General features: G+C 38.4%; 1 protein-coding gene across 1 annotated transcript in view; it reads left to right on the top strand.

Annotated features, from left to right (window-relative positions):
* Window positions 1-27,140, top strand: part of LOC126471263 (unconventional myosin-Va-like) — a 131,293-nt gene that overhangs the window by 83,853 nt on the left and 20,300 nt on the right. Inside the window, exons 10-12 of the mRNA XM_050099381.1 lie at window positions 7,578-7,835; window positions 8,003-8,137; window positions 26,986-27,108. Of these exons, the coding sequence (XP_049955338.1) occupies window positions 7,578-7,835; window positions 8,003-8,137; window positions 26,986-27,108 (516 nt within the window). The remainder of the gene's footprint in view (window positions 1-7,577; window positions 7,836-8,002; window positions 8,138-26,985; window positions 27,109-27,140) is intronic.

The raw sequence follows: 27,140 nt of genomic DNA, 5'->3' as shown, positions 1-27,140 counted from the left end.
GGTCTCTTCCCCCAAACAACCCAACCCAATAACATCAGGGAGAGGCTACAGCCCTGTCTCACTTCCTTTCCAACCACTGCTTCCCTTTCATGCCCCTCAACTCTTATAACTGCCATCTGGTTTCTGTACAAATTGTAAATAGCCTATCGCTCCCTGTATTTTACCCCTGACACCTTCAGAATTTGAAAGAGAGTATTCCGGTCAACATTGTCAAAAGCTTTCTCTAAGTCTACAAATGCTAGAAACATAGGTTTACCTTTCCTTAATCTTCCTTCTAAGATAAGTCATAAGGTCAGTATTGCCTCACGTGTTCCAATATTTCTACAGAATCCAAAGTGATCTTCCCCGAGGTTGGTTTCTACCAGTTTTTCCATTTGTCTGTAAAGAATTCGTGTTAGTATTTTGCAGCTGTGACGTATTAAACTGACAGTTCGGTAATTTTCACATCTGTCAACATCTGCTTTCTTTGGGGTTGGAATTATTATATTCTTCTTGAAGTCTGAGGGTATTTTGCCTGTCCCATACATCTTGCTCACCAAATGGTAGAACTTTGTCAGGACTGGCTTGTCAGGACTGGTTCTCCCAAGGCCATCAGTAGTTCTAATGGAATGTTGTCTACTTCCGGGGCCTTGTTTTGACTCAGGTCTTTCAGTTCTCTGTCAAACTCTTCATGGAGTATTGTATCTCCCATTTCATCTTCATCTACATTGTCTTCCATTTCCATAATACTGTCCTCAAGTACATCGCCCTTGTATAGACCCTCTATATACTCCTTCCACCTCTCTGCTTTCTCTTCTTTGCTTAGAACTGGGTTTCCATCTGAGCTCTTGATATTCATACAAGTGGTTCTCTTTTCTCCAAAGGTCTCTTTAATTTTCCTGTAGGCTGTATCTGTTTTACACCTAGTGAGATAAGCCTCTACATACTTACATTTGTCCTCTAGCCATCCTTGCTTAGCCATTTTGCGCTTCCTGTCGATCTCATTTTTGCCTGCTTCATTTGCTGCATTTTTATATTTTCTCCTTTCACCAATTAAATTCAAGGATTTATACTAGCCCTCGTCTTTTTACCTACTTAATCCTCTGCTGCCTTCACTACTTCATCCCTCAAAGCTACCCATTCGTCTTCTACTGTATTTCTTTCCCCCATTCCTGTCAATTGTTCCCTTATGCTCTCCCTGAAACTCTGTACAACCTCTGGTTTAGTCAGTTTATCCAGGTCCCATCTCCTTAAATTCCCACCTTTTTGCAGTTTCTTCAGTTTTAATCTACAGTTCATAAACAATAGATTGTGGTCAGAGTCCACATCTGCCACTGGAAATGTCTTACAATTTAAAACCTGGTTACTAAATCTCTGTCTTACCATTATATAATCTATCTGATCTCTTCTAGTATCTCCAGGATTCTTCCGTGTATACAACCTTCTTTTGTGATTCTTGAACCAAGTGTTAGCTATGATTAAGTTATGCTCTGTGCAAAATTCTACCAAGCAGCTTCCCCTTTCATTTCTTAGCCCCGGTCCATATTCACCTACTATGTTTCGTTCTCTCCCTTTTCCTACTCTCGAATTCCAGTCACCCATGACCATAAAATTTTCATCTCCCTTCACTACCTGAATAATTTCTTTTATTCATCATACATTTCATCAATTTCTTCATCATCTGCAGAGCTAGTTGGCATATAAACTTGTACTACTGTAGTAGGCGTGGACTTCGTGTCTATCTTGGCTACAATAATGCGTTCACTATGCTGTTTGAAGTAGCTTACCCACACTCCTATTTTCTTATTCATTATTAAACCTACTCCTGCATAACCCCTATTTGATTTTGTATTTATAACGCTGTATTCACCTGACCAAAAGTCTTGTTCCTCCTGCCACCAAACTTCACCAATTCCCACTATATCTAACTTTAACCTATCCATTTCCCTTTTTAAATTCTCTAACCTACCTGCCCGATTAAGGGATCTGACATTCCATGCTCCGATCCGTAGAACGCCAGTTTTCTTTCTCCTGATAACGACATCCTCCTGAGTAGTCCCCGCCCGGAGATCCGAATGGGGGACTATTTTACCTCCGGAATATTTTGCCCAAGAGGATGCCATCATCATTTAACCATACAGTAAAGCTGCAGAGACATATGCAGGAATAATTTTAAAGGAGGCATATAATGGGGCCATTGCCATGTGACTTGAAAGGATATATAGCTGCAACTGACGAAAGAAGGTACCACACTCTGAAAATGGCATATTAGTAAAACACTACTAACAATCTCTTGATACTGCCATTACTGATTTTGGCTTACAGTTAATTCATGAAGAAGGAATTCATATATGTATGTATTATCATACTGTGATTCATCAGTTAAGCACTAAGAAATCACCACTAACACAACAATAATTTGTTATAATTTTGAGATGCTGAATGTATTATGTTGCACGTAAAGAGCTATTATCATTACTTGTTGGGCAATATGTGTCTGCTGGATTGACTGTGAATCAAAGGAAAGAGAAGAGAAAATGATATGGGAAGAGCCATGCTGCTACGGGATACTATATTAACACTTCACTGGCTGCACATATTGTACAAATTGATCCCGACAGTGATAATTCAGATTACTTGGCTTGTCACTGGCCATTCTTGACATTATTAGGAGATATCATCACTAGTTCTTGTAAGTTCTCAATCCTGTTCCCCTACTTACATGAAATTTCGAAGATATACATATGTAAATAAATACAAAATTTGTTTGTTTCAAATGCTTGTTCATTCAAACTTTTTGGAAAAATAATCAATTACGAGTTGCACTTTGAAAAGCTGGTAAGCATTATCCAGTTTATTTTGCTGTCATAAAAATGTAAAAATGATAATATTTGTGTGAATCGCCTGCAGGACAGCGCTTTGTCAAATATCGGTGTGTGTAGCAACGGATTCATTGACCAATAATCATCAATCCTTGGTTGTTTTTTTTTTACAGTTTCCATAAGGATAGCCAGCCCAAATCACTTTCTAAGTTCGGGTCCTCTAACGTGCGTATGCGCAGACACAAGTGCGCACACACACACACACACACACACACACACTCTCTCTCTCTCTCTCTCTCTCTCTCTCTCTCTCTCTCTCTCTCTCTCTATTTCAATACACGAACACTATCCCAATAGCTTGAAGTGCATATAGGAATCTCTGTTATATTTCAAAGAATGATTGGTGTCAAGACAATGTCCTGCAGTGGCAGATTTACTTGGCTGTTGTAAGCGTGCATGCCATTTATGCTCAGAACATTGGCCTTTCACATCCTGACAGTCTGACCAATATATGACATGAAACAGCTGCAAGGAACACAGTAGACAACCACCTTACGTGAACCAAGATCATCCTTTATGTTACCTAAAAGGACCCCAATTTTAAATGGTTATTAAAACACACACATCACATTGTATTTCCACAGAATATGACCAATCCTGTTTGAAATGCTTCCTGTGTAAGGCCAAAAAGCCGTAGAATTTGGTACCACCTCAGTATTATCATGGCTCACACAGTGCATAGTTGGTCAAGAGTGCAACATATGTCTTATCTCTCTTTCACTACAACCATTCCGACAAAAGGTGACTTCAAGATGGACTAACTCTGCTGACAAACTCTCAGGGCCCAGGATGACATGGGCCCTGTGAACCAAGGTTTGAAGTACCCCTTCATGTTAAGCTGTATGGTGAAAACTATTAGCCTGCAGATACAAGTTAGTGTAAGTAGGCTTCCTATAATTGGCATGTCCCAACGCACAATCCACCTTCCTCCTAACCACCACATCAAAGAATGGAAGACAGCCATCCTTTTCCGCCACTGTTGTGAAGTGAATATTGAGGTGGGTTGAATTCAGGTGTTCTAGAAAGTCATTCAAATTCTCACTGCCATTAGGCCAAACAACAAAAGAATCTTCTACATATCTGAAAAAAAACATGCAGTTTTCAAAGCCGTAGACTCCAAGGTAAGTTCTTCAAAATCTTCCATAAACAAGCTGGCAATGATAAGTGACAACTCCATCTGTCTGCTCATAGTACTGCTCATTGAATAAAAAGGAAGTGAAATGGGTTCATTAATTCAGCACCAATCCTAACCTCAATCAACTGTAATGAATCGGACAGAAGTACATGAGTGAAGAGAGAGAGAGACCACATCAAAACTTACAAGAATATGTCATTCAAATGCAGTCACTCTAACTGATCTACAAAATCTGCTAAGGTCTTAACATGGTGCTTACATTGACCTACTATATGACTCAACAGAGTAACAAAGTTTTTTTCTACACAATGTCAGAGCAACAGTCTTAATCACAATCTTATGAAGAGGAGCCTCTTCCCTGTGGACCTTAGGGAGGCCAAGTACCCTAGAGAGAATAGCACAATAAGAATTGAGGCTCTTGATATTCTCCTACCATAGGGAACTTTTTCCAGGAGGTTGTTAGTCTTTCTCTCAACACTTTTTGTTGGGTCAGAACCGATCCTGCGATATGTGGAATCAGACAGTAAAAACTGCATCCTTTGACGGGTCAACTCTAAGTGAACGTAAAGCAGTCCTCTCAGCTGCTGTGATATTACTCTTGGGTGTACGTCCCCCAGTCAACACACAATATGCCTTCCTCCTAGTATATTCTGCAACATCAGGAGGTAGTTTAAAAACAGTGTATACAAGGGAACTGATAGAATCAACCACTGGCAAATGCTTTGGAGCACCGATAAAGCTGCTTCATCAAAAAGCTTTCTCCATGAGACATATCACAGAATGTTGAGATACAGTATAGATTCCAAGCCACAGAAACATTCAAACTTTGCCAAATGCCTGGCAGTTACAGAATGAAATTCCCAGTGCCATGAAGCATCATCCACCAATCCCAAGAAAAAGTTGAAATTTTGAAGCAGGCGTTAAATGAAGCTGAAAAAATTCCTTGGAAACAAAATCCAGCCGTCAGTGAGTGTAATGGATCCTCTCATAAACAATATCTAGGCTAGTGCATTGCTTGATAAGACTAGTGGCAGGAGAATTAATATGATGCACTACTTTGGCAAATGTTGGAACAATATTTTGATCACAACACTGCAGTAAAAACGACACTGCACATTGCAATCTTACTGTACTGCTGCAGAATTTATCCAACCTCCACAAGCAGTGATTAGTTCTATTGGGAGGAAATTAACAATGTGAGATTTAGTTTCTTATGGCATATACAGTGTTCAAATAACTTAAGAGAATGCAGCTGGGTGGCATTGTTGACAACTGCAGATACTTCAACAGGAACATACCTTGCCATTTTCAATGCAAAACTGCAGAAAGTAAGCACTGTGTTGGCACCCACTTACTTTTTATTCAATGACCAGTACTGTGAGCAGACAGATGGAGTTGTAATGGGAAGCCCATTGTCACCCATCATTACCAATTTGTATATGGAAGATTTCGAGGAACACACCTTGGAGTCTGCAGCTGAAACTAGCATGTTTTTTCAGATACGTAGATGATAGTTCTGTTATTTGGCTTCATGGCAGTGAGAATTTGAATGACTTTCTAGAACACCTGAATTCAATCCAGGGAGGAGAGAGAGAGAGAGAGAGAGAGAGAGAGAGAGAGAGAGAGAGAGAGAGGGAGAGAGGGAGAGGGAGGAGGAGGAGGAGGAGGAGGAGGAGGATTGTTATTGAACTTCGCTATTTGAGCAAGTGTAGGTGGATTACCATTTACCATACGGGTACCCAACTTTACAGTGTTCAGACTGTGTGCTGCAGAATTTGCATTGTCAATAGTGGTAGTATCATGACTTGCCATTAGTAGGAATACTAGTACAGAGACAAAGTGCTGAAACGTAAGTATCAATGTGTATTACAGCTGCAGACAGTCAATAAGGGTCTGGGCATGTGAGAAGAGCTTTACTCATAGAACTTTTTTTTATCAAAACAGCAGCACTAGTGTTGCTGCTCTTCACAAGTCTCATGCATTATAGGAATATGAAGAGGTCCTCTTTCTACACCAGTGTTGAAGAATTTGATTCAGAAGTCAGAAGTAACTGACAATTTGGGAATTACTCCTGAAAAAGGCCGGTGGCCAGTTGTGTCACATGTTGTTGAAGAATGTACTGTTGCCATGGCTGAGAAAGCTGGACACAGTAACGATCTTCAAGCTGTGCCACAACTGCTGAACATTCCATTGTCCTTTGTTCAAAAAGTGCTGCAAACAATTGAGATGGTATCCAGGCTATCATGGATGCAGGAGGTCATAACATTGAGCAATATTTGTAACTTGGAATGTCAACATGGCAATTTATGTGTTGAAATTTCTCCCTACTCACTCTATATGTGACTTATTATTATTTATGCTCTGTATTTTATGCATGCCCAAGCCATAGAACAGATTTCTGTTAACTATTTTGTGTCTGTCTAAATTTTTCATGTGCAACATCCAGATCTATCTTAACTTTCTGAGAATCTTTCTTAAATACCACCTAATGTTCTCCCATTGTGGTTAATAGTGCAATAATTCTTCATCTGAGAGTATTATATAACAAATACCACCTAACTGATTACCTCATGAGGCTATGCCTGGAAAGTGATTTCATTACATTTCAAGTGTAACCTTCATGTGCTCCTTGCAAGACTCATGAGAATTAGTCTGCACTGATATTTAATCTCCTCCTTAACCTCAGCTTCTTAGTGTGTCATTGCATAGGATAGCTTTTGAATTGGAACACAACTTATTGATGCAGATTAAATACTGAATAAGACGTAGATACTGAACTCAAAGTATGAAGAAACAAGCTAATTTTATACAGTGTTATCATGGAAATGTGACTCTACTAAGAACCATGCACAGACTGCACAGTTCAGTGTCAAATTTTTGAGTAGTTGGAGCTAGGTTCATTTGGCAAAACTCGAAAATTTTCATTAAGGTGATAGGCACTTGATTTACTTATTGTATTTATGAAATATTCAAAATAATACCCAAGTTCTAGCTCAAATTAGATCACACCTACTGAATATTGTACCCTTATAGTGTGTAACTACTACACAGCTACATGATAAGAAAGTGCAGACTGATTCTGGGATTACTGTCCAAATGGTGTAGCATGTAATACCCCGAGATGATATGCACACCATAGTAAGAGATGCAACAGAGGTGCACAGAGGTGAAGAAACAAAGTTGATCAGGTCTGTTTAAAGTTTTGTGGATTTTGTAAATTTCTTCAGTTTTGAAGACATGGTTTATAGTCTTTGTATTCTCTTTGGTTTTCTTATGTAAGTGCTGAGAAACATTACAGACTCAATTATACACTTCCTTTGTTAATTAATTAATTAATTAATTCTTAAATCATTGCATGGAGGACATAAAGTAGGGATTTTTTTCTGTTGGCTATATAGAGGATTGAATATCTGCATTAAAAGATTGAAATAAGAACATGTTTTAGTCCTATTTTGAGTTTCCCTTAACAGATTGTTTTGGTCTCATTTCATCTATGAACGTAGAATTTTTATGAATTCATCTACAAGGTATATAATAACGGTCCCCAAAATAATGCCTATCATTCACATGCCATTATTCAGAGTCTTGCTGGGCACATACAAGAAAAGATACAGCCACTGGTGGTGCCAGCTATTCTTGAACATGAAGAAATAAGTGGCTTGACAAGTCAGATAGCTAGTGGAAAGAGAGGAAGAGCTGTGTTGTCATCATGGGATTCTGAGCCATTTTTGGGTGTACAGAAGTCATTGGATGCACTCTTGCAGGAACTAAATTATATCTATAAAATTATGGGGAACCATGGTGTTGACCCAGAACTTACTGTCCAGATATTTCGGCAGGTGAGATGACCAATTTTCTAACAGTAAGTTACATGATCCTAGACTATGAGGAAACTGCTGTATTTTGTAAATACTGAAGTCTCTAGTAGATTGCAAACCAGAAATAAAAGAAAATACCCATGACAATGTTACCATTTTAAGTGAAGTTGTGTGTTTTAATTTTGCAGGTATTCTACTTCATCTGTGCCATTTCAATGAATAACCTACTGCTCCGAAAGGATTTGTGTCATTGGAGTAAAGGAATGCAGATAAGATATAATCTATCACATCTTGAACAGTGGTGTCGTGACATGAGACTACAGGTACATGTAGTGTTATCAGTAGTCTATTTTTTTTTCCTCCTCCCTGCAAAGAACAACATTAATGAAACGTGGAGTATTCATAGGCTTTGGCTTATGGAATCACTTTTGTATTGTCAAATCGACAACAATAAGGATTTAGGGAAATCAATGCAGTTCCTTTAATCTCATTATGTTGTGGGAAAAATAATGTTGTTTTAGACTATTATGTAACTAAAAATTAAATTTGGTCTGATTAGGTCACTTACTTGGGGTATTATACAGTGTTTTGCCTTGGGACACCCTCTTTTCCTGTTACTCAACAATGACTTGTCATCAAGTGTAGCAGATGACTCCAAAGTAACTTGCAGATAACATAAGGAATAGACTGTCATCTGGAACCGCATAATGTAGCCCCACAAATAACATATCAGACGGAAATCTGTTGATGTGTCACATATAAGAGTGTAACTCTGTTACAATAAAAATGTACTATAAGTAATTTCTATTGAATAATTCCTTTTGGATTGGTGTTATTACAGCCATCAATAATGTCCTAATCATGTAGTGTGGTACATCAGACTTCTAGGACTGAAGACAAGTGTGGCAACTCTTGTGGAAGGCATGTACATTTCATCTGCAAATGGTGAATGTAGATAACATGCTTTACAATAATAATACCAATATCTACAGTCAGCACCTGTGGTATGCTTTAACTACTTTACTTTGAATTGTATTTAATTCCTTGATGTCATATGGGATAATATTGTGAGGTATCTCAGCACAGGTGCATAGGATACCTTCTACTCTAAAAACATGACAGATACACTTACATTAAACTAACTTCATGAGTGATGTTTCATTGTATGGAGCAGTAGATCTGTATTGAAATAATTTACAGAAGAACCTCCCATCTCCATAGTGAACTGGATTTTATTGTACAAGGTGTACAACTTTGCTTCCGCCATTTTTCCCCAACATTTGAGGCTTTAATGAAACAAATGGTTACACGTGTTTCATTCAAAGTATTTTCCATTGCTGGCCACTACTTTCTACCATCTTTCAGGCAGTGTATGAATCCTGCATCAAAAACATTGTTCAACTTTTGAAGCAATCCATGAATCGATCCAGTTTGTGGCTTCTTCATGAGATCGTAAGTGTTGGTCAGCCAGGCCACGTGCCATTGATCTAAACAGGTGATAGTCAGAGGGAGCAATGTCTGGAGAGTACAGCAGGTGGGCTAGGACTTCCCATTTTAATGTTTCCACGAATGTTTTGACCTCTCTTGCAATGTTGGGTTGAGCATTGGTTTGCTGCAAAATCACTATATTGTGCATCTCACTGTAATGCTCCACTCAAATGCACCTAATTGCATTCGATAGCAAGCATCTGTGATTGTTTCATGTGGTTTTAACACCTCATAGTACACGATACCAAGCTGGTCCCACCAAATGCAAAGCATTATCTTGGAGCCATGAATATTCGGTTTGGCCATCAATGTGGAAGCATGGCCAGGATATCCCCATGATTTTTTGCATTTAGGGTTATCATAATGAACCTATTTTTCGTCCCTGGTCACAAAATGATGCAGAAATCCCTTCTGTTTTTGCCTTTAAAGCAACTGTTCACAAACCCACAAATGCCATTAAACGTCTCTTGGTTTCAGCTCACATGGGACCCAACTTCTTTCTTTCTGAATCATGCCCATAGCCTTGAGAAGTTTTTAAATTGCTAGATGTGTCACTCCCACTAATTGTGCCAATTCTTCTTGAGTTTGACACGAGTCTTTACTCAGCAATGTCTCCAATTCTGCATCTTCAAAAACATTCTCTCTTCCACCATGCCAGTCAACGACATTAAAATCACTGTTCTTGATGCATTGAAACCACTCAATACACATTCTTTCACTAATAGCATCCTTACCATTCATACTTGAGAGCATTCAATGAGACTCAACCACTGTTTTCTTCATATTGAAACAAAACAGGTACATCTCCCACAAATCATGAGAATTAGGCTCATAAAATGACATTTTCAATCAAGTACATCTTCATGATGCAGACAAAAATTGACTAATGTTTGACTGAGGTTATGTTGACTGAGGTCCAAGCTAACTGCCTGATGTCTGTGATCTGTTTGTTTCGACTGCTACTTACTATTGTCGCCACCTATTGGCAAACAGTGTAAGCAAAGTTGTACACCTTGTATTGTGACTTTAAATGTTGTAGGAATGCATTTATCTAGTGATACCATTCCATAAACACTTCACATTGCCAACATACCTGATCCAGTATTTAATTTTTCAGCTCATTGTTGCTTTCACAGGAAGAGCACTTGTTCAATTTGTTTGTAAAACACCATGTAGATTAGATTAGATTAGATTAGATTAATACTAGTTCCATGGATCATGAATACGATATTTCGTAATGATGTGGAACGAGTCGAATTTTCCAATACATGATATAATTAGGTTAATTTAACAACATACTTAAGTTAATATAACAACTTTATTTTTTTGTGTTTTTTTATTTTTATTTTTTTATTTTTTTTTATTTTTTTAATATTTTTTTTTTCTTAATTTATATCTAAAAATTCCTCTATGGAGTAGAAGGAGTTGTCATTCAGAAATTCTTTTAATTTCTTCTTAAATACTTGTTGGTTATCTGTCAGACTTTTGATACTATTTGGTAAGTGACCAAAGACTTTAGTGCCAGTATAATTCACCCCTTTCTGTGCCAAAGTTAGATTTAATCTTGAATAGTGAAGATCGTCCTTTCTCCTAGTATTGTAGTTATGCACACTGCTATTACTTTTGAATTGGGTTTGGTTGTTAATAACAAATTTCATAAGAGAGTATATATACTGAGAAGCTACTGTGAATATCCCTAGATCCTTAAATAAATGTCTGCAGGGTGATCTTGGGTGGACTCCAGCTATTATTCTGATTACACGCTTCTGTGCAATGAATACTTTATTCCTCAGTGATGAATTACCCCAAAATATGATGCCATATGAAAGCAATGAGTGAAAATAGGTGTAGTAAGCTAATTTACTAAGATGTTTATCACCAAAATTTGCAATGACCCTTATTGCATAAGTAGCTGAACTCAAACGTTTCAGCAGATCATCAATGTGTTTCTTCCAATTTAATCTCTCATCAATGGACATACCTAAAAATTTGGAATATTCTACCTTAGCTATATGCTTCTGATTAAGGTCTATATTTATTAATGGCATCATACCATTCACTGTACGGAACTGTATGTACTGTGTCTTATCAAAATTCAGTGAGAGTCCGTTTACAAGGAACCACTTAGTAATTTTCTGAAAGACAGCATTGACAATTTCATCAGTTAATTCTTGTTTCTCAGGTGTGATTACTATACTTGTATCATCAGCAAAGAGAACTAACTTTGCCTCTTCATGAATATAGAATGGCAAGTCATTAATATATAATAAGAACAACAAAGGACCCAAGACTGACCCTTGTGGAACCCCATTCTTGATAGTTCCCCAGTTTGAGGAATGTGCTGATCTTTGCATGTTACGAGAACTACTTATTTCAACTTTCTGCACTCTTCCAGTTAGGTACGAATTAAACCATTTGTGCACTGTCCCACTCATGCCACAATACTTGAGCTTGTCTAGCAGAATTTCATGATTTACACAATCAAAAGCCTTTGAGAGATCACAAAAAATCCCAATGGGAGGTGTACGGTTATTCAGATCATTCAAAATTTGACTGGTGAAAGCATATATGGCATTTTCTGTTGAAAAACCTTTCTGGACTAATAAAAGAAATCCATAGCTATGTCATTAGATGGTCTGTAGGAAGTGTTCTCAAACAGAAAATAATTCTGTTTTGCATATGTTTCACTGGTAATTGTTGATGTGTAGCACTATGGAATTCAGCTTAGGTATGTGTAAAAGGTATCTCGATTTGTTTTTGCGCTCATCAGTGGGAGTATTTGTATACAAGCTAGTGATGTTAAGCGAAACTACCCTACCTGACAAAGAAAGTGAACCTGCAAGAAGGGGAAAAAAATAAACTTCACAGTTTGAGAAGTTACGTGATGTTACAGCAGTGGTTACAAAACTGAATCAAATTTACAAAGAGCTTAATAGTAGAAGTCCACTTATCAGTATGATGTTGCACCCCTCTGAGATGGATGTATGCACTTCTTTGGTTGAAAAAGGTGTCATAAGGAGTTTGTGACCTCTCCTGAGACAAGTTGGCCCACAACTTTTGTAACTAGTCCTTAATATACTGCATGCCAGCATCGGATGTTAGTTGAGATCCAAGCTTATTCCACACATGTTCCGTCAGGGGCAGTTCTGGGGATTTTGTTGGCCACCGGCAAACCTCAACATCATGCAGACAGTTCATAGATACACATCATGTGTGAATGACCATTATCCTGTTGAAAAATGGTACCATAATCTTCTTGCATGAGAGGTAACACACAGAATGCCTGTGGTGTACCATTGTCTTTCAGAGTTTTCTGCGTCAGTATAACCTGTTACCTGGAGTTACACCCAATGGCTTTACACCCCGTAATGCCAGGAGTAACACCTTGTGCCTCTAAACACCATGAAAGAATGGGACCTCTCCCAGACTGGCATTGTACTCACCAATGATTGTTATCCAGGGTAGTACAAACTTCAGTTCATCAACAAAGGCAATGTGACATCATTAATTAGCAATTTATTCTTCCTGGCCATACCATGACTCAAAAAAAAAAAGTCTGTATTGTGGTTTTAATGACCACCTCATGGGATGGTAATTCTCTGGTCAAACTGCTGCTGGTTTCTGACCAAAGGTATGGAATGACACAGAATGTAGCAAGAGTTCATTATTTGTTCTCAGAAGGCAGATGTAAGTCAGAAGGGGTTACAGTGTTGTTAGTGCAAACTATGACAGTCCCTCTATGTGGTAGTTAGGTGCGGTTCACTGAAACATTAACAATAAGTATACGAGCCCTCACACTCCTATACAGTCAAACAGTCACTGTCACATACAAATGCCATCAGATCTGGATATTGCACAATCTGATGAGGCAGCCAATTGAAGACCCACAATGAGGCTCCTTTCAAACTCTGTCAGGTGCTGATAACACTGTCTAAAAAGAGTATGTGGCACCTCCACGTTCTTCACAGTGATCATTCAACATCTTACACTGTCCATGCTCCTTATATATCCTACCAGTCTTGGTAACAACAATTAACTCAAACAACAGTAATGGACTACCTGCAACCCTAATCATTACTTACTCAACAATCGTGCATATGTATATGAAAGTAAATTGATATCTGACCATGGCTATTAAGTGACTTTTTGTCAGGCAGTGTAGTTAAAGCCAATATTGTTTGAATTTTAGCTACAAGAGCTGAGGAATTTCTGATGCCAAATATTAGATTAAGTTTTGTTTTCTTGTTGTGATGTAATCTAGTTTCTTCCATAGTAATCAACAAGAAGCAGAGAAACTGGACACTACTGGCTGTCATACGTATGTAACATAGGTAAACCAAAACATCTAGGAGCCAAGTGTCCAGCTGCTGGTTTCTGAACCGAAATTTTCACATGATTTTATGGTGTTTTGTTCCTCTTGGTTGTTAGAAGCTGCAGTTGGATCTTCATACAGATTGTGAAATTTAGAATTATTTAGGCATTTTTATTTTTTGACTTTGTTAGTGATAACATCGCTGGACACAAGTTTCCTCTTGAACTTGGTAATTGTATTAATTTTACCACACAAAATAGCGTCACTATTGGCAGCAGCACTTTTTAATTGTGATCTGGCAAATGTTTCATAGAAGGATCTCCCATTAACACAATTAAAGGTCTATGTATCACTTACAGAAAAACAGCTACTTCTACTGTGACCTGTGCAGGATGGTACCATCCAGTCACAAGTAAGCAGCTTTCAGTTCCTTTGGTGTGTCACCTCTCACTGGTTCCATTATCCAAATCTGATTTTCAAACAATATCCATAACTTAATCATTATTTTAAATTGAAGACACAATGAAATATTAAGAGCAGATCAGTGTGTACAAAATCAACTGCAAACATATTGGAAAAGTATAAGTGGTCAGTCAAGCAGATCTGTGGCAGTTAGGTTGTCAGAACACCAGAGAAGATGGACACTATGGAAGATGGGTTCAACCTTGCACAACATCTCTTAAAAGAAAATAATGCATTAAGATGTGTGCTGCAACATTTTACATGACTTTAAGAAAAAAGGTAAATGGATAGTTTAAATCAATAAACGTATGATATAGAATACCAACTTAGTTTTGAATGACAAAACAGTTTTCATTCTAATTTCAAATTAAGGTTCATTTATGCAGATGTTAGATTAGAACATTAAAATCAATTTCATCATTATTTTTTGTCAAATATAACAGTTACCATACAATGACACTCTGTCTCATCATTTTATATATCTTCATATGTGTTTCAATAATATTGTGTAGATGCCATATCATTCTATCTACAGTTGTGATGATTGGCTGTCACCTGTCTGTTGTGCTGCCATAAGGAACAAAGTTAGTTTATCCACATACAAGTAAACAGCAAACACACAAATGGTACAATAAACAGTAGAACATAATCTGAGGATGAGCACCTGCTGTGCTGTCCTTATATGGAGGAGATCTCCAGCAGATGCACCATGTGCCATACCATGTGCCCAAGTTACGGGCAGCCTCTGGTGGCCATCTCGCACAGATGCCATTGGCAGAGTATGAGTGTAGTGCACTGGTAACCTGGTAACATGGATCATATCCATATGTACAGGATTATAGCACCCCTCCCCCTTACCAAAAGGGCACTCGTCTGATGACGGAATTGGGGCAAATGATGACACAACCATGACCTATGTGGTGGGCATCGGAGATGCTGGTGGATGTGGGAGGAGATTCTGGCCTGGAACTGGTGAGTAAAGGTGGAAGTGACACGGCCCCTGACATGTGCAGTGGCCACCTCTTGCAAAGTGCCATAAATGAGGGCCAGTGAGAATGGTGTTGGTAGCATCTAGACATCTGGGTCCTCAGAGTGGCAGAACTGCACCAATGCTGAAGTCACTAACCACCTAGGCCAGGAAGAGAGCTTTACCACCTGATGGGTTGCACACTGAGAGCAGGCCGTGACAAGACACACAATGTCTTCGTCAATGCCAGGCCAGAAGATGTGTCGATGGGTCAGTGACTTGGTATAATAGAGCCCTCCACTTTCCCAGCTGTAGGAACTGAAGCACATCATACTCTACAGCTATTGGAATCACAACCCTGGATGACAGCCCATCATTTGCTAAGAGAAAACCACCATTACACACTGGAAGGTGGTGACAAAGGACAGAATAGCTACATAAAAAATCAGAAGTCCTGCCCAAAGACCTGTCTGGCAAACCAAGTTGAACAACTTGGTGCAAAGTCAGGTTGACAGCAACAGCAGCTGCAATCCAGAAGCCTGCAATAGGAAACCCTTCCACTATACGTTCTGCCTCAACATCTAAATGAAAACAAAGGCACTCTTCCTGATCAAAAGTAGGGTATGGCCCTGTCAGAATCAGGGACAGTGCATTGACATTGACATGCTGTGCAGTAGGCCAAAAATGTATTTCATAGTTGTAGTGAGACAGAAACAAGGCCCCACACTGGAGGCAATCTGCTGCTTTGTCAAAGTACAAAGCAGAAGGACTAAACAACAGAACCATGGGCTTGTGGTAAGTAATGAGGTGGAACTTAGATCCATACAAGAATACATCAAACTTTTTGAGGGTATAGATGATAGCAATGCCTCCTCCTCAACTAGGCAGTAGTGCTGCTGAGTGGAATTGAGCATTTTTGACATGTCAACTATCAGAGATTAAGAACCATCCTCACGACAATCAGGCCATACTTAGAGGAGCCTGTAGCCAAGACCATTTGGTGGCCAGGATGCCAGGAGAAGAATGCAGCATACATTTCAGAAGCATTAATGCATGCTGCCAGGCCGATGTTCAGTGAAAAGAAATGTCCTTGTGGTGAAATTTGTGGAGGGGATGGTCCGCTGTGGGCACAGCCAGAATGAATTTATGGTAGTAAGCAATTTTCTCTAAAAGCAGTTGGGTGTTCTTTGACATTGGAAGGGTGAGGCAAAAAGCTGTGACAGCAACATGATGACATGAAGGCTTTACAACAGGGCCAGCCACATTGTGCCAAACTTCACGCATGCAACGGGTGTGGACTGCGGGCAGGACAAGGCCCAGCCTGTCACTTGGCTTTGCTCAGTCCTCCTTGGACATACAGGGAATGTTGTGACATTTACTAGTGTGGTGCAGCATTTTTCAGTTGGCACAACTTTCTGAGTTTGGCAGAATTGCACTGTCAGTGCTGTTTAACCTTTGCTGTTTGTTGATGGTATGGAAGGATGTTCAAAGGTCCACTGGTTGTTTTACAAAAAGAGGCAGTCTAGCAATCTATCACTGCTTTCCTTTAAAGTGAATAGGCATGACAGAAGAGAGGGATGAGAATTCTCAGTTCACATAAGTGACAGGTACTGTATATTTGCTATGAAATGAAATTACAATACTATGCAACAAGAATTTGAAGGTTTAGTTGACAATGAAAGAGCAAAAAACTGTGATGATACATATGGGATTCATTGTTCTGTAAGTCAAATTGCATGTTATGATACATTTGCAGGCCTGGACTGCCTGAAGAAATTGATGGTATGACCAGTCACACACATTGTTCCATTGTCAGTTGCAATAGATAGAACTGAACAAAGGGTGCAGAGATTTCATATAATACTGAAAGTACATTCATTAAGTCAAGGCACATGCCTGGAATGATTTCTTGACTTAAAAGTCACTATTGTTGAATTTATGAAGGAAAAAGGAGAGCAGGAATGAAAATTTGAACATCCACAATGGAGTACAGACTTTGCATTTGAAGTAGACTCGACTGCACACTATCCACACTTCTTTCTTATTTTATGTGGATGCATTTGAAAAGAAAATCACGTTGTAGAACTGATACATTCTGGCAAAGACAGTCCAGTTCCATAAGCTGACTAGCATTGAAGAAAATACAAGGTTTGAGGAATCCATTGTGGCCTTGCAAGAATTACAAGGATAGTTTTATAAAGATTTTGAGGACACTGTCAATTGTACATCTATTTCTTAGACCCTTTGTTTCAGTTGAAAGTGCCCCTAATCTTATACAGATGCGATTGATTGAACTGCCTTGTAATTCTAGTTTTCATTAAAAATCTTTCTGCATTAAAACTGTCCAGAACGTCTATATTTCACCAGGTAGAGTTTCAAAGTCATCATAATGAGATTACAAAAGTGCTACAATGTTTCAATCATCATATTTGTGTGAAAAACATTTTTTTTGACTATGAAACTAAATAAGTCACAATTATGTGGCAACTTGAGTGCAAAACTGTGAAATTGTCTGCATCTGTCCATATACCAACAGTTGCTACCAGATAAAAATTATGTCTTCAATGAGCCAAAAATAATTAAATAATACCAAAAATTTGTTTTTTTGTTAGCTATGTTGTTGGTAAATGTGAAATATAAAACCACGTATTATGCAGTGTGCTTGTACTGCCATTTAAATAAGGTGTGTTCCATTTTCCACTCTTCCCCCACCTTGCACTGAGACAGTGTATCATGGCAATAGCGGAAACATGAAGGGAGGCTGAGCACTTTGGCCCTTGTGTCTGGGCATGGCCTGGGAGCTGAAATCTTGATCAACCCTGCTTTATGTTATCCTGAGAGAACTCAAACCCCAAATACACAATTGATGGCTGCAGTATGTAAGGCCATGACCAAGTAGCATAAGTTGCATAAATGCTCTTCCTTGGATACACCCACCATGACAATATCATCAGGATAGTTGATGCATGCCAGAACAGACATCATCAATTGTTCCAAAAATGCTGAAAAAATCACAGGTGTGCCAGCCACACCAAATGGGAGGCACTGATTTTGTTATATCCCAAAGGGCGTCCCAGTCACAGGGAACCTTTTTGGATCCTCATCCAATGCAACCTGTAAATAGGTTTCAGATAATTCGGTTTTAGCAAATAACTAGCCTATTATAAGTCTGACCAAAAACTCATCCTGATGGGGCAAAGGGTGAGTGTCAATAATAGTGTGAGTGTTATCGGAAACTTTATAGTCACTGCAGAGGCGCTACTCACCATTTGATTTTTTAGCAGACAGTTAGGGTAGGCCACATATTTGTTGTAATAGGCTGTAAGACTCCAAAATCATCAGCCTATACAATTCCAATTTCATTTGTTTGTTCGAAGCTGCAGGAATAGAGCACGCATGTAAAAATGTGGCTGCACAGTAGGTTTCAAGGTAATGTGGGCTGTAAAATTAGTGGCACAACCTAAAACATAAAAAAATGTGAACTCAGAATCTGCGAATCTAACTGCTGCTAAAGGGACCTCATCAGAAGCGAGGTGCACTGCATCTGCAATAAAAAACCAGAAACATGGAAAGCATCCAGACCAAATAAATTGTTGGCACCAGCATCATCCACTACCAGAAGAGTTAAGGAATGAACCACAGATTTATACACAGTCAAGCTGTAAATTGCCCCAGAGCTGGAATACGTTGTTCAGTTGTAACTCGCCAGATGTTAAGTACACAGACACAATGCCAAACATACCAAATTAACATAGGTTCACCAGTTCAGCAATGTCAGAGCTGCATATGTGTGTCCACTTGTTGCCTGAACTCTTTGTCTATTACTCACACTTCAATAAACAGTTTGTTAAAAGTCATAAGCAATGGAGATACACAATTAACACCTGCAGAAGAGGGCTTGGAATGACGCATGCAAAATATTATATATAGTGCACGCAGCTTCTGCACCCTCATCGACAGTGACAAATGACAACCAACCACCTCGCCCATCTTTCCCACACTGTTTCATGTAGCATGTCAAGGCTATGTGCCCTAGGCACTGGGTAACTTGCCATCTACATCTACATGGTTACTATGCAATTCACACTTAAGTGCCTGGCAGAGGGTTCATCGAATCATTTTCATACTACTTTTCTACCATTCCACTCTCAAATGGCGCATGGGAAACAGGAACACCTAAATCTTTCTGTTCGAGCTCTGATTTCTCTTATTTTATTATGATGATCATTCCTCTCTACATAGGTGGTTGTCAACAAAATATTTTCGCATTCAGAAGAGAAAGTTGGTGATTGAACTTTCATAAATAGATCTTGCCATAAAGAAAACTGCCTTTGTTTCAGTGACTGCCACCCCAACTCACGTATCATGTCAGGTGACACTCTCACCCCTATTATGCAATAACACGAAACAAGCTGCCCTTTTCTGCACTTTTTCGATGTCCTCCGTCAATGCCACGTGGTAAAGATCCCACACTGTACAGCAATATTCCAGCAGAGGATGAACAAGTGTAATGTAGGCTGTCTCTTTAGTTGGTTTGTCGCATCTTCTAAGTATTCTGCCAACAAAGCGCAGTCTTTGTTTCGCCTTCCCCAAAATATTATCTATGTGGTCTTTCGAATTTAAGTTGCTCATACTTGTAATTCCTAGGTATTTAGTTGAATTGACAGCCTTTAGATTTGTGTGATTTATCATATACCCAAAGTTTATCAGATTTCTTTTAGTACCCATGTGGATGACCTCACACTTTTCTTTGTTTAGTGCCAACTGCCACTTTTTCCACCATACAGAAATTCTCTCTAGATCATTTTGTAATTGGAATTGATCGTCTGATGATTTTAATAGACAGTAAATTACAGCATCATCTGCAAACAATCTAAGGGGGCTGCTCAGATTATCACCTATATAATTTATGTACATCACGAACAGCAAAGGGCCTATGACACTACCTTGTGGAACACCAGATATAACTTCTGTTCTACTTGATGATTTACTGTCTATTACTACGAACTGTGACCTCTTTGAGAGGAAATCACGAATCCAGTCACACCACTGAGACAATACTCCATATGCACGCAATTTGATTAATAGTCACTTGTGAGGAACAGTATCAAAAGCCTTGTGGAAATCTAGGAATATGGAATCGATCTGAGATCCCTTGTCAACAGCCCTCATTACTTCATGGGAATAAAGAGCTAGCTGCATTGCACAAAAAAGATAATTTCTGAATCTGTATTGGTTATGTATCAATAAGTCATTTTCTTAAAGGTGATTCATAATGTTAGAGTACAGTATATGCTCCAAAATCCTACTGCAAATTGAGGTCAATGATATGGGTCTGTAGTTCAGTGGGTTACTCCTATTTCCTTTCTTGAATATTGGTGTGACCTGTGCTTATTTCCAGTCTTTAGGAACAAACCTTTCGTCAAGTGAGTGGTTGTATACAATTGCTAAGAAAAGCGCTATTGTGCCTGCATACTCTGAAAGGAATCTGATTGATATACTCCACCCTCCCCTCCTTCTTCCCCCAAGAAGTAACTGATGTCAAACTACCAGGAACAGAAGTTGCTGTGGTGACATCATACCAAGCCTCAGTCTAATCACCAACAGCATGAGATGCCTCAAAAGATTGACTAATATTCAACACTTCAGCCAAAAATAGATTATCAGACTGTAGTCTGTATTGATGCCCCTCCTTTCCGGAGCCAATCTAATGGTGGCAACACAGACCATAGAATCAGCATGTGAATCCTGACAAGCATCAGTAACAAACTGATATTTGCAACTGAGGCCGTAGGACTGATGGGGCTATTTATGTCAACAATAGAACTCAGCATGTGCTGCAATTACATGCATGCACTTTTGGTGATAACTGGAGAAATTACACACTTACACATTTCATCAAATGAAAGTGATCATGGTTCCTGGAGTGGGACAAGATGGAACAACAACTGGTAAATTTGAGGGGAAATCCAAGAAGTGAACAAAGCCTTAAGCATGATTGCACTGGTGACACCAAAAACAAAGTGGTGTTACCTAAGCCACTTCTCATAAGCCAATTGTCTTCAGACCCAACACAATAATGGGGAAAGGGTAGTGGTTATGCTGACAACATAGAAGCCTACCTACACAGTCAGTGTGGCTGACAAATTTGTGGCAGCAACTGAAAGGGCCTCCTTTTCCTAAAGGAGAGATTTCAGCACTGCTTGCATGGACATGAGAACTGACAGAAAAACCAAATACACTGAGCATGATGAAGTGAACACCACACTCAACAGCAATTGTGTCATAATATTAGACATAAACAATAGTGCGGCCCAAAGAACAATGTTTGTTTATTCATGTACAAGTAAACAGCAAACATAGAAATGGGGAGAATTTTGGGAGAACAGAAGAGGCTCTCTCCTGGAACTGCAGAGTATGCAGTAGGAACATTTTGATTGGAGAACAGGAAAGGAAAATCTATGCCCTTCAGACACAGTCGGAGGGAGCAAGGAAGGAATTCATAAGGATCAAGGGAGATAGGGGGAGGAGGGTGGCTGGGAAGTGGCAGCTGGTAGGAGGATAGGAAGAAAGAGAACATTATCTGACAGTTTTATCGTCAACAGCAAAAACAGGCATCTACCACTACCAGAGTTACATGGAGAAGTGCCTCAGGTAGAATGAGGAGCAGGAAATATGCAGCACACTTCAACCATGGCCAAGAAGCCTAGGAATGTACAAAGTGTTAGGAAGAAGAAAGTGCTGCTGCTAGGTAGTAGCGATGGTTGAGGTGTAGGTCCTCAGTTAAAGGAAAGTTTAGGGGCAGCGTACCAGGCCACCAGTATATTCAAGCCAAATGCAGGGCTAAGTCATTTGATAGAGGACCTAGGGTCTTTATGTAAGGACTTCACAGAAGAGGACCATGTAGTGATAGTGGGTGGGATGGGAAACAGTTTGGACAGGGATGGGGCATATGACATAGGTGGTGACACGGACAAGATAGCTTCCCTGACTCATGGCACCAACGTACACTTTGTTGAGCTGTTCCTGCTTCATGATCAACCACACCTTGATGGAGCTGTGAGGTGAATCAATGTGGGGTTAAGGATGGCTCTGAGGACAACCAACTTTGCTCATGTTTCTCTGCTGCCCATCGGGATTATCAACCGATAGGGTTTCACTAGGCATGGCCTGCACCTAAACAGGACTGGGAAGGGAAGATTGATACAGCTGATTCATGAAAGTATAGGGAGTGGATCTTGGGCCACACATGGTCAAATAACTGTTGTCATAGGTAGGAAAAGTAGGTCTTTTTTAGGATAAATCCAGACACCAGGTTCCCCTCATAGAGATTATCTCGAGCAGTTCAAAAAATACTGAAACAATCACTCACAAGACATATTTTAACACTTCAAATTTCACACGTACCAGATGTCGCAAAGAAAAATAAACCATTGGAAAGAGTAACATGGGGCATTTCACAGACTTAACAATCCTCCATCAAAACATGCAATCAATAAAAATTAAAATACAACTATTAGAAGTTGATATCCAATCTTTGAACTGCACAGTAGTTTGTATTACTGAGCACTGGTGTAGAGACACAGAAATCGAATATGTAATATTAACATTGTATGGAATGGCAACTATTTCAAGGGGTGGAGGATCATGTATTTATATTAGAAAAGGAATACAGTTCAAATGAAGACATGACCTCAGTACAGTAAGTGAAGACAAACACTTTGAAATATCAGCTATTGAATTAACAGGGCTTGATATAACCAAGAAATTAATCCTTTTGTGTGAGTATAGATATCCCAGTAGTAGTGTGGACATTTTTTTCAATAAATTAACAGAAGTTCTAGAAGTAGTCTGAAGTGCAAAGGTCAACATAATTCTGTGTGGGGATATTAACATCAACAGTAATATCATAGATGAATCCAGCAGCACCTTCATAAACATCCTTCAGAGTTTTGGCATGTCCCTATTGGTCAATAGTGCAACAAGGGTTACTACAATGACTGCATCAGTAATTGACCCTGTGGCCACAAATATGGACAGGGAAAAATGTGATTTAGCTGTAAAAGATCTCAAACTATCAGACAATCTCTGTCAAATAACAGTAGTAAAATCAGGCATCGAATCATTCCCTAAACTCCAAGTCTACAAATGACATCTATCAGAAGGAAACCAATGTGAATATGAAATTCTCTAAATTCTCCACATTGTTTGAATTTAACTTTGAAAAGGCATTTCCAAAAGTATGCATGTCTGTATGAACATCTCACAAAAAGAGATGAATAACAGCAGGTATTAAGAAGTCCTCCCAAACACTTAAACAACTCAGTTCCAACAAAAAGATCTGCAATGATCCAGAATTCTTAAATTTCTATCACAGATACAAAAAGGTCCTACAAGAATGTGCTGATTTCTGCAGAAAAGTCATTTAATGATAAAATAATATATAATGCAGAGAATAAAAGCAAAACAGTCTTGGATGTTATTAAAAAAGGAAATGGAGAGAGGCAAACAAATGCAGAATAACATACTGCGAAGGGAGTGGGATAAGGTAATAAATGATCCACAACACTTAGCAAACTATATAAATGAGCATTTTTCAAGTATTGCCAACAAGTTACAGCAAAAATTCCCCAAAACAAATATAACACCTGCAAATAATGTTGCACTAAATACAATGATGTTACTTCCAACCACAGAGAATGAAGTTAATAAAACTGTTCAGTAACTAAAAAATAAATTGTCAGCAGGCTTAAACAAAGTACCAGTGTTTGTACTGAAACAATGCATAGGGATTATACAAGGCCCCTTAACAAATAAAATAAATGAATCCTTCACATCAGGGACATTTCCAGAGCAGTTAAAGCAGGCAAGAGTTGTACCTTTGCTTAAGAAATATAATGCAGAAGACACAGAAAATTACCAGCCCATTTCCCTGCTGTCAGCATTCTCAAAAATAATAGAAGCAATAATGAAAGACAGATTAATGAATTACCTGAATAAATACAATCTTTTAAGCGAATCACAGTTTGGTTTAGAAAGTGGCAAAAATACGAAGTCAGCAATAGTAGAATTCACAAAAGTTGTACTTGATGCTCTTGATAAAGATGAGTATGTCACAGGCATATTTTTGGATCTTTCTAAGGCGTTTGATACAGTCAACCACAAGCTTCTATTAAATAAATTAGAAGCATTAGGAATAAGAGGAGTAGCTAATGACTGGTTTCCATCATATGAAGCAGATAGGGCACAAAGAATAGAGAACACACACTTCAAATAGAACTAAACATTTAGTAAAACTCTTATCAGAACCAAAATACATTAATATAGTGGTTCCACATGGTAGCACATCAATGACTTTCCCACTTGTGTTACTCGTGGTGAAAAAATTGTCTTTGCTGATGACAGCAATATTATAGTCGTGGAGAAAACAAGAGAACTCCTTGCCAAGAAAGCAACTGAAACTCTCAAGGAAGTTTATGATTGGTCAATAAGCAATAAAGTGACATTTAACATGAAGAAAACTAATGCAATGAATTTCAGTTTGAAGAGGAAAAATGACCATGTTAAATTAAATGTAGATTTTACCTCTACAGACTGTGTAATAAATGCAAAATTTTTAGGAATGACTATTGATTCTAAGTTGAAGTGGTGCGAACACACAAAGGTACTTGCAAACAGAATGTCATCAGCCCTTAGAATCCTATCATCAGTGTGTAACATGCAGTGTCATTTAGTTACATATTATTCATATGTACACTCAATGATTAGCTATGGCATTCTTTTTTGGGGAACAAATGCACAAAATATGAACATAATTTTCAAACTTGTAAAGTTCTGTTCAGAATACTGGGGATTTTAACTGCTCCTTGTGAATTCATTCACCAGTCAATTGTACACATCAAAAATAACATTGGTAATTACTGCACAAACAGCTCTGTCCATGGCCATGCAACAAGAGATAGATAGACTCAACTTACATTTACCAAGAAAAAAAAAACATAAAACTCAAAACAGCACTTTCTACCAAGGAATAAAACTGTACAATAAATTACCAAAAGAGATTAAAGAAATTGCAGAAATACACTTCTTTAAAAAGACAGCTAAAAGTGCCTGTTATACAATATATTTTATACATTGAAGGATTACTTAGCTAAAACAGAGTAGGGGTTTGATAAAAAAAGTTATACAAATAAATAAATAAATAAATAAATGATGTTGATGATTATGATGATGATGATGATAAAACATACAACATTCCACATAACACCTTCACTTAGTTTTTTTTCCTTCTCTTTTCCTTTCTAGAAATACTTACCCCCTAAGCAATGCATGGCACAATAGTAACGTCTCTTCCTCTTTCTGAGCTCAACATCTCACTCTTTATGGAGGAATGCTGTTTCAGTTTTTCAGGATAGCAAATGGGAAGTTGCGGTACAGAAAATGGCCCATGTGCAGTGACTGATAGTGAGATATGACTGAACAGTGTGGCATTACATTATTTAACAAATTATTTGTTAAAAAAAGTATTCTATACCAGGAGTAAATCTAATGGTTGTCTCTAACTAGAAGTCTGGAAATGTGTGTGTCTACTAATTAGCTTATTTTAAATTGTTCTAAACTTGTAAATACTTTAACATGTCCAATATCCTTGTAATAAGAGATCTACGGATGAATAAATCTGCTGCTGCTGCTGCTGCTGCTACTACTACTACTAATACTACTACTACAAATGGCAGTTATTATGACTTGAAACCTAAGTTGGTTAGCTCTTTGTGTGCTACTGTTCTCAGTATCCATGGAAAGTGATTGAAGGGCAGTGAAAGTATGAGTAGGTGACATGTTGGACAGCTGCACCCCACCAAAGGACATGGAGATTGAAAGTTTGTCTGCTCTGTAACACAGATTAAGAAAGATCCAACAACAGAGTACAACACTGATGCAAGCACAAATGTTTCAGAGCACACCATGCTTTGCACATTGATATTTACTGGTCATTTTATGAATGTAACAATCTCTAATCTTCTTTATTATGTGTCATATCAATCTGGTATTAACAGTACTTAATGAGTCTTCATTTTACAGAGTCCCTCTAACAGGGATACCTGAAAAACAGTGATTATTTAATTCAGTATCCAGTAAAAATGTTTATCAAATATAATTATGAAAGGCCAGTATAGTGAGAAAAATATCAGTGGTACAGTAGCAATGTATGAATATCAGTATTGTTTTGGCAGTTTATTGATATTTCTAACATATTGGTGGTCTATCACTGTCATCTGTAGCCATTCATTTCAGTGAGTAGGAATAACTGCACCAGCCATCCCAGTTTCCCATTTGCGACTGAGTTAAGTGATTTAATAATGCAGTGAAGTGGATCTGTGTACTCCTGCAGGGAATAGAGTTTTACAGGAGAAAAGCTATCATTTGTAGGAACCCCACTCTACATTTGTGTTGTAGAGTGCTCCCCTTTTTTGTGAATAATAATCAAAGATGTCCATGTGACACTAAAATCATTCGTCTGTGTTTGTTCGTGGAATTTCATACAGGACCAGTCCTAAATTTTCTACTCCTCACCACTGATTTCTTTTTTGACCCTTTCACATTATCACAAGTGTTCCTCCCTTTCCTGGCTGTACTATCAACAGAGCATTAAAATTTGAAAGGAAATGGGAATCTACATAGGTCTTTTTTACCAGTATTCCATTAGTTTTTACATAAAATGGTACTTTAGATGATCATCAGCAGAAGTCCACTTATGACACATAACTTGATTATATCAGTGCCCACATTTGGTAAACTGAAGAATTGAGATTTCTTTTGTGGATGTCTATTCAATTCTGCTGTTCAATACAGACCAAAACATAGTACTTGGTGTTCTCTTAATAATTTTAAATGCAGCAAAATTCAGTGTTTCAAATGGTTAATTATCACATATGTTCCAGTATACTGATGTGCCAATCACATTACAGCCCATAATTCAGGCTGCCCACTTGCTACAGGCTCGTAAGCTGGATGAAGATGTTCAGCATGTATGCAATATGTGTGATAAACTTTCACTGTTGCAGGTATGTATTCAAAATTAACTGTATCATTGTTT

Source organism: Schistocerca serialis, chromosome 3, assembly GCF_023864345.2.
Source record: "Schistocerca serialis cubense isolate TAMUIC-IGC-003099 chromosome 3, iqSchSeri2.2, whole genome shotgun sequence".
Taxonomy (NCBI): domain Eukaryota; kingdom Metazoa; phylum Arthropoda; class Insecta; order Orthoptera; family Acrididae; genus Schistocerca; species Schistocerca serialis.
The sequence above is the reverse complement of the archived record's forward strand: the minus strand, read 5'-3'. Positions and strand labels throughout refer to the sequence as shown.